This window comes from Hylobates moloch, unplaced genomic scaffold (genome assembly GCF_009828535.3).
Source record: "Hylobates moloch isolate HMO894 unplaced genomic scaffold, HMol_V3 SCAFFOLD_20, whole genome shotgun sequence".
In the NCBI taxonomy this organism is placed as follows: domain Eukaryota; kingdom Metazoa; phylum Chordata; class Mammalia; order Primates; family Hylobatidae; genus Hylobates; species Hylobates moloch.
In genome coordinates this window covers 34177836-34192670 of record NW_026652295.1, presented here as the reverse complement: position 1 = coordinate 34192670, position 14835 = coordinate 34177836, and the positions used below count along the sequence as shown (strand labels likewise).

The window sequence follows — 14835 nt, the reverse complement described above, 5'->3', positions numbered from 1 at the left end:
TGTTCACATAAGGATGAAATCAGCTAAGAACACATTTCTCAGAACATATCCCTGTCCTTAAGCGATGCATGACTGTGTGTGTTTCTTCACTCTATAGTTAATCATTTTCACGTGTGTTTCTTTTGTTTTGTTTCTTACAACAATGTGGTGAGACAATCAGAGCATCTTGAGTCTTCCATCTTATAAGTGAATAAACTGAATCTGAGAAAGGTTAAGTGGCTTTAGTCACATTAAGTAGTTATTTCTCCTACACCATTGTTAACATATATAAGTTTTGTATAGTTAAGTTTTGTTTTTCCTGAAAAGATTATCTGATGCATTCTAAATATTACCAGGATGCTGAGTTTTAATATCTCTTGTGCCAGCAGTAGCAAGTAAGAATTTTTGTTTTGTATAACCTTGCTTATGTGAAAGCCTTCTGTGCCTGGATCTCTTCTGAATATATGTGAATTGCTATTATGTGCTAAGTCAAATTTTGGAGACTTGCAGCTATAGAATAAGGGCTTTATGCTGTAGACTTACATCCTATTGTCTTCTTTTAGAAGGCTTCTCAACCTTGTAGCTATATAGTTACTCATCCTAAATTCCAGGAAGCTTCTAGAGACAGTGGAGACTTTGCAGGCTGTCCTCAGCATCTCCCTGCCTCTGTTTACGACTTCCCCTTTCATCTTTTCAGAGTGCCCACGCCCAGAGAACATGATCTCCAACTTGCCTCAGACCCTGTTTTGTTCTAGGGAGTAAATCTAATTGCAAGATTTTTAGGCTTATTAAGAAACATTTGAGATTTGAAGCCCTTTAAATTATATCATTTATCATTGTCTAGAGCCTTGGATTTCACCATGAGGCTTTTGGTTAAGATTTAAATGGGTCTAGTAACTGTGCGAGCTAGGGCAATTTAGTTAACCTCTCTGTAATTAAGTTCCTGTTTGTAAAATTAGAATAATAATGCCATCAACCTCATAGAGTTATTAGGATTAGGTGAAGCACTTAGCATAGTGCCTGTCCTATAGTAATCTATCTTATTAACTATTATGTATTTTAAAAAAAAGAACCAGTGCTGGTTTGGAAATTCAGTAACTATCTGAGGAAGATAAAAGTTGGATTTATATTTTAAAAATAATAGAACCTAGATTGTGTTCTTAAGGCAACTCTAGATTTAGGCACAAATTCATCTTGCTAGGGAAGCCTGAAGTGATACCATAGTACCACTTGCTGGGGTGGATGGCTCTCTGACTCTGGTAGCCATTCATCCCAAATGCCCAGTTACTGTTTATAGTCCTAGAAATGCAGAGTCCTTCCACGTGAGGCTTACAGTTGAGCATAGCCTCCCAAATACCACATGCAGTTCATGAACATGAGCACTTGTAGAATATTGTGTAATATCTTTTAGATTAATATTTTGAAACTATTTTTTTCTTTTGAAGTCCTAGAAGGGCAGTAATGTTTCTTTGCCTTTAAAGAATGTTTGGGGCTGGGTGTAGTAGCTCATACCTGTAATCCCAGCACTTTAGGAGGCTGAGGCAGGAAAATCACTTGAACTCAGGAGTTCCAAGCCAGCCTGGGCAACATAGCAAGATCTCATCTCTACTAAAAATAAAAAAATTAGCCAGGTGTGGTGGTATGTGCCTGTAGTCTCTGCTACTCGGGAGGCTGAGGTGGGATAATCACTTGAGCTGGGTGATAGAGGCTACAGTGAGCTATGGTTGTACCACCGCATGCACTCTAGCCTGGGTGAAAGAGCAAGACCCTGTCTCAAAAAACAAAATAAAGATGTTTGGGCTTTTGAGTTAAGAAAGCTGTGGAATTTAAGTTCACAGTGTTTATGTGATATTTATGTTAGGCAGAGAGTATACTTGTAAAAAAAGAATTTAGGAGCAAATAATCAAATTATTTAAATAAAACTCAAAGCAAACTCCTTCCCCAAAAAGATGTTCATCAGATGTTAGCTACCATCCTCTGTTATCTACCAAAAATGATTAATTTGGCATAGATGATTAACAAATTACACCATCACACACCTGGATTTGATTTTCTTCTCCCAGAACTGACCAACTACATTAGCAGCTTGCTCTGCCAAGAACAAAATAATACACTGGATTTTACAATAGCTAAATACTTTACTAGAAAACAAGTTATTCAGTATCATATCAAGCAGTGCAATGATACTCATGTTTTTTACAGATAGACTATGTTTCAAATAATAGGAAATTTAACCTGTTTTACCAGGAAATTGGGCTTTCTGAAAATAAACAAGCAGAATCTAGTCAGAAGCTAATGTTTTTCGCAAAGAAGGGAAATAAAATTACACCTTTGAAGCTTTGCTTAAGCTTCTTTTTGAATATTTTTAAAAGTCCACTATTCTTTCTGGTCTAAGTCAGTGTGTATATGGACTAGCTCACAAGTCTGTGTTAGAGAGTTTAGTGTCAGGCGTGGTGGCTCATGCCTGTAATCCCAGCACTTTGAGAGGCCGAAGCAGGTGGATCACGAGGTCAGGAGTTCGAGACCAGCCTGGCCAACATGATGAAACCCCATCTCTACTAAAAATACAAAAATTAGCTGAGCATGCAGGCGCGCGCCTGTAATCCCAGCTACTCCGGAGGCTGAGGCAGGAGAATCGCTTGAACCTGGGAGGCGCAGGTTGCAGTGAGCCGAGATCACGCCATTGCACTCCAGCCTGGGCGACAGGGCGAGACTCTGTCTCAAAAAAAAAAAGAGGGTTTGGTGTCAAAATATAGGGCATTAAACCAATGAACAGGATTTATTGGTTAATTCTTTGAAGGAATAAATAGTGTGATAAGCAATAAAAGTAGATATAAAAGACAGGTTGGTAAAGGACAGTTTTCTAGCAATGAGTTACTGTGAGGAATGAAGGGAGGCATTAGAAAGAATGGATAATAGTATGTTTGCAAATCTGCCTGGATGTCTTGGGATGGACTGTGTGAGCTTTTTATTCTCTGATTACAAATAAAAAGTTTCACCTCCTTTTTCTTAATGTTTGTCTTTTCTAGATTATCAAAAGAGTGGGGAATGGTGACGAAACGCCGATGATTGGAGACAAAGTTTATGTCCATTACAAAGGAAAATTATCAAATGGAAAGAAGTTTGATTCCAGTCATGATAGAAATGAACCATTTGTCTTTAGTCTTGGCAAAGGTAAGAGGGTGTTTTTTTGAGTTGTATTTTACTTAGCTTTATTACTATTTGTAATATATAGGAGCAGAGGATTCTATCCTTTCTAAAAGTAAAGATATTTTAGAGTAGTAGTACTCAAAGAATGGTCTGAGAATCCCTAGGGCTCCCTGAGATCTTTTTAGGGGGTCCCAAATGTCATTTATTTTCATAACAATACTAAGATATTATTTGCCTTTTTACTGTATTGACATTTGCACTGATGGTACAAAAGCTGCAGTGGTAAAAAACTGCTGGTTCCTTAACACAAATCAAGGCAGTGGTAACCAGCTGTTCCAGTAGTCATGGTATTTTCCACTGCCACTCCTTCACTATTTACATAAGGGAAAAAGCTAGTTTCATGTAAGAATGTCCTGATAAAGCAGTAAAAATTATTAGTTTTATTAAAACCCAATCTTTGAGTTTCACATCACTTTGATATTCTGTGACAGAAAGAGAAGCACGTGTAGAGCACTTCTGTACCCCAAAGTATGATGGTTGTCTCAAGGAAAAGTACTTGTATTCTTGTTTTAGTTGAGATCTGAACTAACTGCGTTTATTGCATGAAATACCATTTTTACTTGAAAGGGCAAATCTGATTATGCAGACTTGATTCAGTATTTGGCAGGTGTTTTTCTGAGAATGAATGGAGTAAGTCTCTCACTTCAAGGAAAAACAACTGACAATGTTTTTTGCCATTAAGTTTTCAAGTAAAAATTATAGTTTAGGAGAACTCCTATTTGCCACTGTGGGCTTGACAGCTTCCGAAGACTTTTCTGATGAGATTGGTGGGTATTAATGAATGTGGTTTTAAATATACAATGAAATATGTCCACATTTGGAAGATCTGTATAACTAAGAACGAATATTTTCTCAGTGACCAATGCAAGATGTTACAAGATCATGTGTGAATAAACAATTCATTCAAAGTTAGACCAACAGATTTTAATGTAACAGTATGAAAAGTTCACTGGTACACTTTCAGTTTCCACATTGTAATTGACTTTTATGAATCTTACAACTCATACAGTTTTGATGTAGTATCAGATAATTATATTCACAATTATCTAAAAGGTTGTTGGCCGGGTGTGGTGGCTCACGCCTGTAATCCCAGCACTTTGGGAGGCCGAGGCGGGCAGATCACGAGGTCAGGAGATCGAGACCACGGTGAAACCCCGTCTCTACTGAAAATACAAAAAATTAGCTGGGCGTGGTGGCGGGCGCCTGTAGTCCCAGCTACTCGGGAGGCTGAGGCAGGAGAATGGCGTGAACCCCGGGGGGCGGAGCGTGCAGTCAGCCGAGATCGCGCCACTGCACTCCAGCCTGGGCGACAGCGAGACTCTGTCTCAAAAAAAAAAAAAATAAATAAATAAATAAATAAAAGGTTGTTAAAGGGCTCCCACCCTTTTCAACTATCTATCTTTGTGGGTTTGGATTTTTTTTTCCATGTACTTCAACCAAAATTGCAACAGATGAATGCAGAAATAGATATGAGAATCTGGTTGTCTTGTGTTACAAGTCAAACACATTTCCACATGTATAACATTCTAAACGAGTGACACTTGCCTCACTAATTTTTTTTGTTTTGGTTTGGAAAATACAAAATATAAAAATACTTTGTACAAAATTAAATTACTTATATTAACATGGGGTTATTCTGAAATGAATTATTAAATAACTACTTTTTTACTAAATCTCAGTAGATATGTCAAATAAACAAAAGCTCTTTGGAGTCCTCAATTTTTAAGATGTTAAGGGGTAGGGCTCCTGAGGAAAGAAGGTTGAGAACTACTATTTTCAAGTATTAAGTATGATTTTTACTAATTTATTTTCAAATGCCTTTTTTTTTTTTTTTTGACACACGGTCTCTATCTGTCAGCCGGGCCGGCTCACTGTAGCCTCGACCTCTCAGGCTGAAGTGATCCTCCCACCTCAGCCCCGCAAATAGCTGGGAATACAGGTGCGTGCCACCATGTCTGGCTCGCTCTGTCGCCCAGGCTGGAGTGTAGTAACACCATCTCGGCCCACTGCAGCCTCCACTTCCCAGGTTCAAGCGAGATTGTCATGCCTAAGCCCCCCAAGTAGCTGGGAATACAGGCGTGCACCACCACGCCTGGCGAATTTTTGTGTTTTTTGTAGAGATGGGGCTTTGCCATGTTGGCCAGGCTGGCCGTGAACTCCTGACCTCAAGTGATCTGCCCACCTCAGTGCCCCCAAACACCTGGGATTACAGGCATGAGCCACCATGCCCAGCCTAATTTTTTTTTTTTTTTTTGTAGAGACAGGGTTTCACCATGTTGCCCAGGCTAGTCTTGAACTCCTGGGCTCAAGCAATCTGCCCGCCTCAGCCTCCCAAAGTGCTAGGATTATAGGCATGAGCCACCACACCTGGCCTCGAATGCTGTTAAATGTCTTTAGTTCACTTAATATTATTATTTTTTAATCTTGTAGGAATAATAGCCCATATATCAAATTAAACTTTGTAGAACATGTGGCCTATTGGAAGTTGGTGGCTGAGTTACGTCTTTTATTCTCGTCTGCCACAGACAAGCAACTGTAGTTTGTTCCTAGATTAGGGAAAAAAGAAGTATTCCCCCTATTCACCACCATGGCTATGTGTGGACTTCATTCCTTGTCCTTCAGCTCTGTATCTAGTTGAATTGCTAACTAAGCATGGATCTGGAAAGGAAATATAGTAAGCAGGAACTGAGGAATTACTTTCTGTCTCTTGCCACTCAGCTTTCCCTGCTTCCTGTATCATTTGTGTGCCTGGTGAATTCTGCTTCCCGTCCAGCTGTGCTCTTTCCAAGCTCCAGTTCTGACCATGCCCCTGCTCCCTTCTCCTTTGGGTCTTTAGTAGGTTAATGGCTCATGAGGTATTAATTTTTTGTTTGAATAAGATAGCAGTAAAAATCAAATACAGTCTTGTGGCAGATAATTATGACAGTTATTTTAGAATTTTGTTGTTGTTGTTGTTGATTTAGGGATATGAACCTCCAGGGCTGCCAGAATGGGTATGGCATCATTATTTAGATGACCTAAGAGTGACTGACCTTGGCAGACCCCCTTGTTCCTGCCACCCGCTAAATCCTTACTCTATCCTTAGAATTCCTGTCTTAAAGAAGTTGAGAGTTAAGATAACAGGTCCTTTTAGCAGTTATCTTGGTGAGCAGAATTAAGAATTGTTGAGAATTTATATTGGTATCTTCTCTACTGAGATTTTCTCAGTAAAACACTATAGTGAATGAGTTTCCTGGAATTTTAAGCAGAGTGAGAAGATTTTCTGAGTTTTTTTTTTTTGTGACAGTCTTGCTGTCGCCCAGGCTGGAGTGCAGTGGCGCGATCTCGGCTGACTGCAGGCTCCGCCTCCGGGGTTCACGCCATTCTCCTGCCTCAGCCTCCCGAGTAGCTGGGACTACAGGCGAGTTTTTTTTTAAAATACAAGTTGGGAGAAAAAAAGAGGCAACTTTCAGTTGACTTTGTACCTCTGACACACCTGTCTAGAGTCAGTGCGGTCTCATGGGAAAAGCTTCCAGCTGGGCGTTAGGAAGCCAGAGTTCCTGTCTTCCCTGTTCCTTGTGGTGTGTTAACATGAGTAAGCCACTAAATCTTACCTGCTTCTGTAAAAAGAAGTCTGTAGAGAGCCTATGTGATTCTATTCTTGTTCCTTCTGTAAAGAATGCAGGAACAAAAACCATAAAAGACTAATACCAACACAAAGAGACCCTTAGAGGCCTCCTTAAGATGGTAATTGGAAATACTAGGATAGAGCAATATGCCTCTGGTAAAACATCTATAACATAATGTATTTAGTTGCCTACAAAACAAGAAACATTGGTTAGGCAATGTATAGTTTCGTGGGGTTTTTTTTCCTTTTTTTTTTTTTGAGATGGAATCTCACTCTGTAGCCCAAGCTGAAGTGCAGTGGCATGATCTTGGCTCATTGCAACGTCTGCCTCTGGGGCTCAAGTGATTCTCATGCCTCAGCCTCCCCAGTATCTGGGACTACAGGTGTGCACCACCACGCTTGGCTAATTTTTTGTGTTTTAGTAGAGACAGGGTTTCACCATGTTGCCCAGGGTGGTCTCGAACTCTTGAGCTCAGGTGATCTGCCTGCCTTATCCTCCCAAAGTGCTGGGATTACAGGCGTGAGCCACTGCGCCCGGACCATAGTTTTATACTTATATTTTATAGCAGTAGGTAGTTTATCAAAATGAAGAAAATAATATAAATGGACAGTAGCATAAATATTATTCATCGAACTCCCTTGATCCTTTATATTGTACCTCTCCCAAGGGAATAAATAGAAATATTTCAATGGAAAGTCATCCTAATTTGGGGATTCTAGTATGACTTCAGTATTTAACATAGAACTATAAGAGCCTATCTGTAAAAATCCCATTGAAAAGATAAACATATCATAAAATATGTAAACAAATTCAAGCTATACCTACACTTGCTTTGTATCTGTCTTTTGCTTTGTGTATGTCTGTTGCTTTTATCATACCATCTTTTTTTCTTTTCTTTTTTTTTTCTTTTTGAGACAGAGTTTTACTCTTGTTGCCCACGCTGGAGTGCAATGGCATGATCTCAGCTCACTGTGACCTCCGCCTCCCAGGTTCAAGCAATTCTCCTGCCTCAGCCTCCCAAGTAGCTGGGATTACAGGCACGTGCCACCACACCTGGCTAATTTTGTATTTTTAGTAGAGACGGAGTTTCACCATGTTGGCCAGGCTGGTTTTGAACTCCTGACCTCAAGAGATCCACCCGTTTTGGCCTCCCAACGTGCTGGGATTACAGGCGTGAGCTACCGTGCCTGGCCAGCCGTACCATCTTTTAAACTCTATTCTTTACTTTCTTCATCTAAGGTTATGATAATCATATATACTACATATATTATATATGATTATATAAGTATATATTATTATGTTGAGGATTAAGATAATGTACACCATCGCCTAGCATTCAGCCTAACAAATGGTAAGCACTCAGATGTTGATTATCATTGTGGCAGTGTTAGGATTATTGACTAGTTTTATAATGGAATGGTAAAAGCTGTGTTATAACATCTTGGGTCCTGACTTCATCTGTTGACTATGCATGCATACAAACCTTTGAAACAATGCTCAACCATCTTGCTTAGCCCCAGGAAGTTGGGAAAGACAGAATCAATCTAAGGGAACTGATTATTACTACTGTGGAATATGTTACAGAAATTAGAGTGAAGAGGTGATAGTTTCCCTAACTAGGTTTTCTTAACTAAATATTACCGGTTGTGAATTATTAGAACTGGTCATAGCCCATTTAAAAAGAAGCTGAATTAAGAATGAGGATTTTCATACATACTTCTATAATAGGGGTTCTGTTCTTTTACCCTTCTCCCCCCAGCAAATATGTTTTCTCTAAAATGGAAGAGGGCAGTAGATTTGGAGGATGAAAGAATTATTTCTACCCTTTTTTTTTTTTTTTTTTTTTGAGACAGAGTCTCTCTCTGTCACCCAGGCTGGAGTACAGTGGTGTGATCTCCACTCACTGCAACCTCCGCCTCCCAGGTTCAAGCGATTCTCTTGTCTCAGCCTCCCAAGTAGCTGGGACTACAGGTGCATACCACCACGCCTGGCTAATTTTTGTATTTTTAGTAGAGATGGGGTTTCACCATGTTGGCCACGATGGTCTTGATCTCCTGACCTCATGATCCACCCACCTCGGCCTCCCCTAAAAAGTATTTTTATGTCCTTTTGTAGTCACTTTCCCTCCTGGACCCTGAGCCCCAGGCAGTCACTAACTTGGTTTCTGTTACTATAATTTTGCCTTTTGTAGAATTTCATATAAACAGAATCTTGTATTATCTTTGGTGTTTGACTTCTTTCACTTAACATAATGACTTTGAGATTCATGCATGTTGAATTCCTGAGAAGTATTCCACAATTTGGGAATGCCACAGTTTGTTCACCCATTCAAAAATAGGACGTTTGGTTGTTTGCAATTTGGGGCTATTCAGTTTTTCATATCTTTACTGACACGTAGTATTGTCGATCTTTTTAACTTCAGCCATTCTAGTAAGTATGAAGTGGTATCTCACCTTGGTTTTTGTTTGCATTTCCCTGATGACTGGTGATGATTGAGGGTCTCTCTTCTTGTGCCTAGTTGGCATTTGTATGTTTTCTTTTGTAAAGTGTCTGTTCAGATCTTCTGCCCATTTTAAAACATCAGTTGTTTGTCTTACTGAGTTGTACTTAAAAGGACAAGCACTTTGGCAAATATGATCTCCCAGTCTATCTTGCCTTTTTATTTTCTTAATTGGTCTTTGGAAAAGTGAAAGTTTTTACTTCTGATGAAGTCAGCTTTATCAGTTTTTTCTTTTATGGTTTGGTTACCTACTGTTATTAACCATTTTTGGTTTGATGTGATTTTTTGTTTACTATATTACAGACTAAGGTACAGAGAAGCTTGGTAAATTGCCCAAGGCTATACAGTAAGTGGCAGAGCCAGGATTCAAATCCAGGTAGTCTTTCTTAAGTTATGAAACATAGCCCAGGCCGGGCGCGGTGGCTCACGCCTGTAATCTCAGCACTTTGGTAGTCGAGGCGGGCGGATCACGAGGTCAGGAGATCGAGACCATCCTGGCTAACACGGTGAAACCCTGTCTCTACTAAAAATACAAAAAGTTAGCTGGGCAAGGTGGCGGGCGTCTGTAGTCCCAGCTACTCGGGAGGCTGAGGCAGGAGAATGGCGTGAACCCCGGGGGGCGGAGCCTGCAGTGAGCTGAAATCGCGCCACTGCACTCCAGCCTGGGCAACAGCGAGACTCTGTCTAAAAAAAAAAAAAAAAAAAAATAGACCAAACCAGGTACAGAAATGAAGTAGGTCCTGGTTAGCAGTATTTATCGAGTGCCTGATATACAGTAGAAATTTTTCTTTTTTTTTTTTGAGACGGAGTCTCGCTCTCGCTCAGGCTGGAGTGCAGTGGCACGATCTCGGCTCACTGCAACCTCTGCCTCCCGGGTTCAAGTGATTCTCCTGCCTCAGCCTCCTGAGTAGCTGGGATTACAGGCATGCACCACCATGCCTGGCTAATTTTTATATTTTTAGTAGAGACGGGGTTTCACCACGTTGGCCAGGATGATCTCAATCTCCTGACCTCATGATCCGCCCGTCTTGGCCTCCCAAAGTGCTGGTATTACAGAGGTGAGCCACTGCACCCAGCCACAGTAGACATTCTTACCAGTAATGATATGTCGTAGTTAATAAGGTTTATCAAAAGCACTGGCGCTTATGTTTGCTCACCCGCACGCTCTCTCTCTCTCTCCCTCTCTCTCTTCCTCCTCCCTCTTTCTCTCTCTCTTTCTCTCCAGAGACTTGCTCTGTTATCAGGGCTGGAATGCAATGGCGCCATCATAACTCACTGCAGCATTGAACTCCTAGGCTTCAGTGATCCTCCTGCCTCAGCCTCCCAGAGTGCTGGGATTACAAGCATGAGTCACTACACTCAGCCAGTATATTCTTAATATCTGTTTACTTTTTTTTACATGCAGTTTAGGAGCATTCAGGAGATTTGTAAGGAAACTTTTAGGCTAAAATATTTGATTTTTCTAATTGTCCCCAAAAGTGTGAGCCAGAAAGACAGCAAACTTTAAGAAAGTACTTACTTTGGTTTTTCCTGGTACTTTGCGATAGAAGAGGAATGCTTCCAATTTCCACTGCTAAGTGGATATCAGGGAGGAGCTGATTTAGGCTGTGGAAAGCTGAGCAAATTTCTCACTCCATTTAAATTCGATATTACATCATGCCTTTGTTCTTTTTTTGAGTACAATGTTGTGGTGCTATAGTTCTTTGCAAAGAGTAATTAAAACATGACCCCTGCCTTCAAGTAGGTAACAATTTAGTCTGGCAGAGTTGATCCTTAAGGCTGTCCCAAGACAGATATGCTACCATATCTGTTTTCTTTCCCTGTTTTTTTTTTTTAAATTATAAGCCATGAAGGTGGGGAGAGATTATCCTGTGATTAGTTCTCTTAGTAGTTAGAGAAATGACAAAAATACAATGTAAAATAAGATATGAACACTTTAAAAGAGTCTTAAACATAAATTACTGTAATCTCAGCAGTTTGGGAGGCCAAGGCAGGAGGATCAGTTGAACCCACGGGTTCAAGACCAGCCTGGACAACATGGTGAAACCCCATCTCTACAAAAAATACAAAAATTAGCCAGGTGTGGTGGTGCACGCCTATAGTCCCAGCTTACTCAGGAGGCTGAGATGGGAGGATCACTGAAACCCAGGAGATCAAGGCTGCAGTGAGCTATGATCACACGCCTTCACTCCAGCCTGGGTGACAGAGCAAGACACTGACTCAAAACAAAATACATAAATTAATTTGTTTAATTTATGATTAGTTACTATTGGTAGGGAGTAGGGGTGATTATTAGAGCCCTTTTATAGCTATTTTAAAATAAAACTAGGCCAGGTGTGGTGGCTCATGCCTGTAATGCTGGCACTTTGGGAGGCTGAGGCGGGCAGATCACCCGAGTTTAGAAGTTCAAGACCAGCCTGGCCAACATAGTGAAATCCCGTCTCTACTACAAATACAAAAATTAGCCAGTGTGGTGGCACGCGCCTGTAGTCCCAGCTACTAGGGAGGCTGAGGCAGGAGAATCACTTGAGCCCGGGAGTGGAGGTTGCAGTAAGCCAAGATTGTGCCATTGCACTCCAGCCTGGGTGACAGAGCGAGACTCCGTCTCAAAAAAACAAAAACAAAACCTAAAATATATGAGGAAAAAGTATACAGGAAACATAATTTGCTTTATTTAGTATAAAAAGAAGAAAGGATGTCTGTATTATCTATTATATGAGGTTTTTCTTATTTTTAACATAAAAATTAGCAGAATATGCAAGTAGTTAAAATAGAGATCAGAAATTGGTACTAAGTCCTAGGAATCCCTCAAGGAAGGTGAAGCAGGAATGAATCAGATGCATTTTTATTACCTGAAGCTTATTAGTGATTAACCTTAAGTGTTTGTCAACTTTTATATTTTGAAAGGAAATCTTTTACAGTTAAAATATTTACCTTTCTTGTTCTCCTTTTCTACTCCCATATGAAAAAGTAATTTTTTTTCTGTATGATATGGTGTAGCTTTCATCCTATAGTGTGTTCAAGATGCTCATATTCAAATGTAAACGTACATTTAAAAGGTATTGATTTTTCAACAAGGGTGCCAAGACCATTCAGTGGGAGAAAGAACAGTCTTTTCAACAAATGCTGTTGGAAAAGCTAGATACCCACATGTAAAAGAATGAAATTGGGTCCTTATCTTACACCATCTGCAAAAATTAACTCAAAATGGATCAAAGACCTAAACGCAAGATCTAAACCTATAAAACTCCCATAAGAATATGGAGGAAGGCCGGGCACAGTGGCTCACACCTATAATGCCAGCACCTTGGGAGGCTGAGGCGGGCGGATCACCTGAGGTTAGGAATTCAAGACCAGCCCTGACCAATATGGTGAAACCCCGTCTCTACTTAAAAAAAAAAAAAAAAAAATTAGCTGGGCGTGGTGGCGCATGCCTGTAATCCCAGCTACTTGGGAAGCAGAGGCAGCAGAATCACTTGAACCCGGGAGGCAGAGGTTGCAGTGAGCCAAGATCACACCATTGCACTCCAGCCTAGGCAACAAGAACAAAACTATGTCTCAAAAAAAAGAAAAAAGAAAAGATAAAGCATATGGAGGAAAGGCTTCATGACATTGGATTTTGCAGTGGTTTCTTGGCATGACATCAAAAGTACAGGCAACAAAAGTAAAACAATTAAACATAAATTACTGTACATCATAAATTAAGCATAAATTAGAATACATCAAAATTAAAAACTTTTGTGCATCAAACAGTAACAGAATGAAAGGCAGCCTATAGAATGGGAGAAAAATGTTTGCAAATCTTATATCTGATAAGGGGTTAATACCCAGAATACAAAAACAACTCCTATAACTCAACAAAAACAACGAAATAGCCCAATTTAAAAATGGGTAAAGGACCAGTTGCAATGGCCATACCTGTAATCCCAGCATTTTGGGAGACCTAGGTGGGAGGATCACTTAGAGGCCAGGAGTTCAAGAACAGTCTGGGCAACATAGCGATACCCTGTCTCTAAAAACTTTTTAAAAACTGGGCAAAGGACTTGAAATTTCTCCAGAGAAGATATAAAAATGGACAACAAGCATATGAAAAGATGTTCAACATCACTAATCATTAGGGAAATGCAAGTCAAAACCACAGTGAAGTATCACCCTTATACCAGTTAGAATGGGTACTATTAAAAAAGAGAAAACAACAAGTGTTGATGAGGATGTAGAGACATTGGAACGCTTATGCACTGTTGGTGGGAATGTAAAATAGTGCAGCTGCTATGGAAAACGGTATGGAAGTTCCTCAAAAAATTAAAAATAGTTACCATGTTGATCTAGCAATTCTACTCGTGGGCATATAACCAACAGAATTGAAAGCAGGGTCTTGAAGAGATATTTGTACCCTCATATTTGTAGCAGCATTATTAACAGCAACCAAAAGGTGGAAGCAACTCAAGTGTCCTTCAATAGATGAATAGATAAACAAAATGTGATATAAACGTACAGTGGAATATTTACGTTTTAAAGAAAAATTCTGGCAGGTGCTACAACATGAATGAACCTTGAGGGCGTTATACTAAGTGAAGTAATCCAGTGACAAAAAGACAAGTACTGTCTGATTCCACTTATATAAGTTATCTATCTAGAGTAGTCAAATTCATAAAAACAAAGTAGAATAGAAGTTGCCAAAGATTAGGGAAGGAGGAAATGTTTAATGGGTATAAAATTTTAGTTTTGCAAGACGAAAAAGTTCTGGAGATTGGTTGCACAACAATGTGAATATACTTAAAAATAGTGAACTGTGCACTTTAAAATACCTAAGGTGGTAAATTCTTTTTTTTTCCCCACGATTAAGCGTTTTGTTTTTTTTTTTAACTCAAGGAGAAAACATTAGTCAGAATGTTCTGAAGTGGTCACTATAGTCTTTACTGTAAATGAAAGTGTTAAGTGATTAAAATGTTGTATCTTAAAATATGTTATATAATTTTTTAAAACCAGAAAAAAGTGTAACATTACAGAAGGAAGAAAAAGTATAATGCATTGCTTTTATACTGGGCTTTGTACGCTTTTAAACTTTTTCACCTGCCTATAGTTACATACATATAAAAAGCGTTTAAATTGAGTAATAGCTATATTACACATTTGTATACATATACTTGTTTTATATTTTATTACAAATGGAATAAGACTCCTGAAATTGATAAATTGTGTATAAGCTAGTAAAATTGAAGCCCAGATCAAGTGTAAGAATAAATTGACGTGTCCAGGCACGGTGGCTCACGCCTGTAATCCCAGCACTTTGGGAGGCCGAGGCGGGCAGATCACGAGGTCGGGAGATTGAGACCATCCTGGCTAACATGATGAAACTCCGTCTCTACTAAAAATACAAAAAATTAGCCAGGCGTGGTGGTGGGCGCCTGTAGTCCCAGCTACTTGGGAGGCTGAGGCAGGAGAATGGCGTGAACCCGGGAAGTGGAGCTTGTGGTGAGCAGAGATTATGCCACTGCACCCCAGCCTGGGTGACAAAGTGAGACTCTGTCTCAAAAA

At 39.8% G+C, this 14835-nt stretch overlaps 1 protein-coding gene across 2 annotated transcripts in view; it reads left to right on the top strand.

Annotated features, from left to right (window-relative positions):
• FKBP5 (FKBP prolyl isomerase 5) overlaps positions 1 to 14835 on the top strand; it is a 116040-nt gene that overhangs the window by 48559 nt on the left and 52646 nt on the right. For both annotated transcript variants that reach the window (XM_032140221.2, XM_058432257.1), the window contains one exon: positions 3009 to 3153. In XM_032140221.2, coding sequence (XP_031996112.1) covers positions 3009 to 3153 — 145 coding nt within the window. The remainder of the gene's footprint in view (positions 1 to 3008; positions 3154 to 14835) is intronic.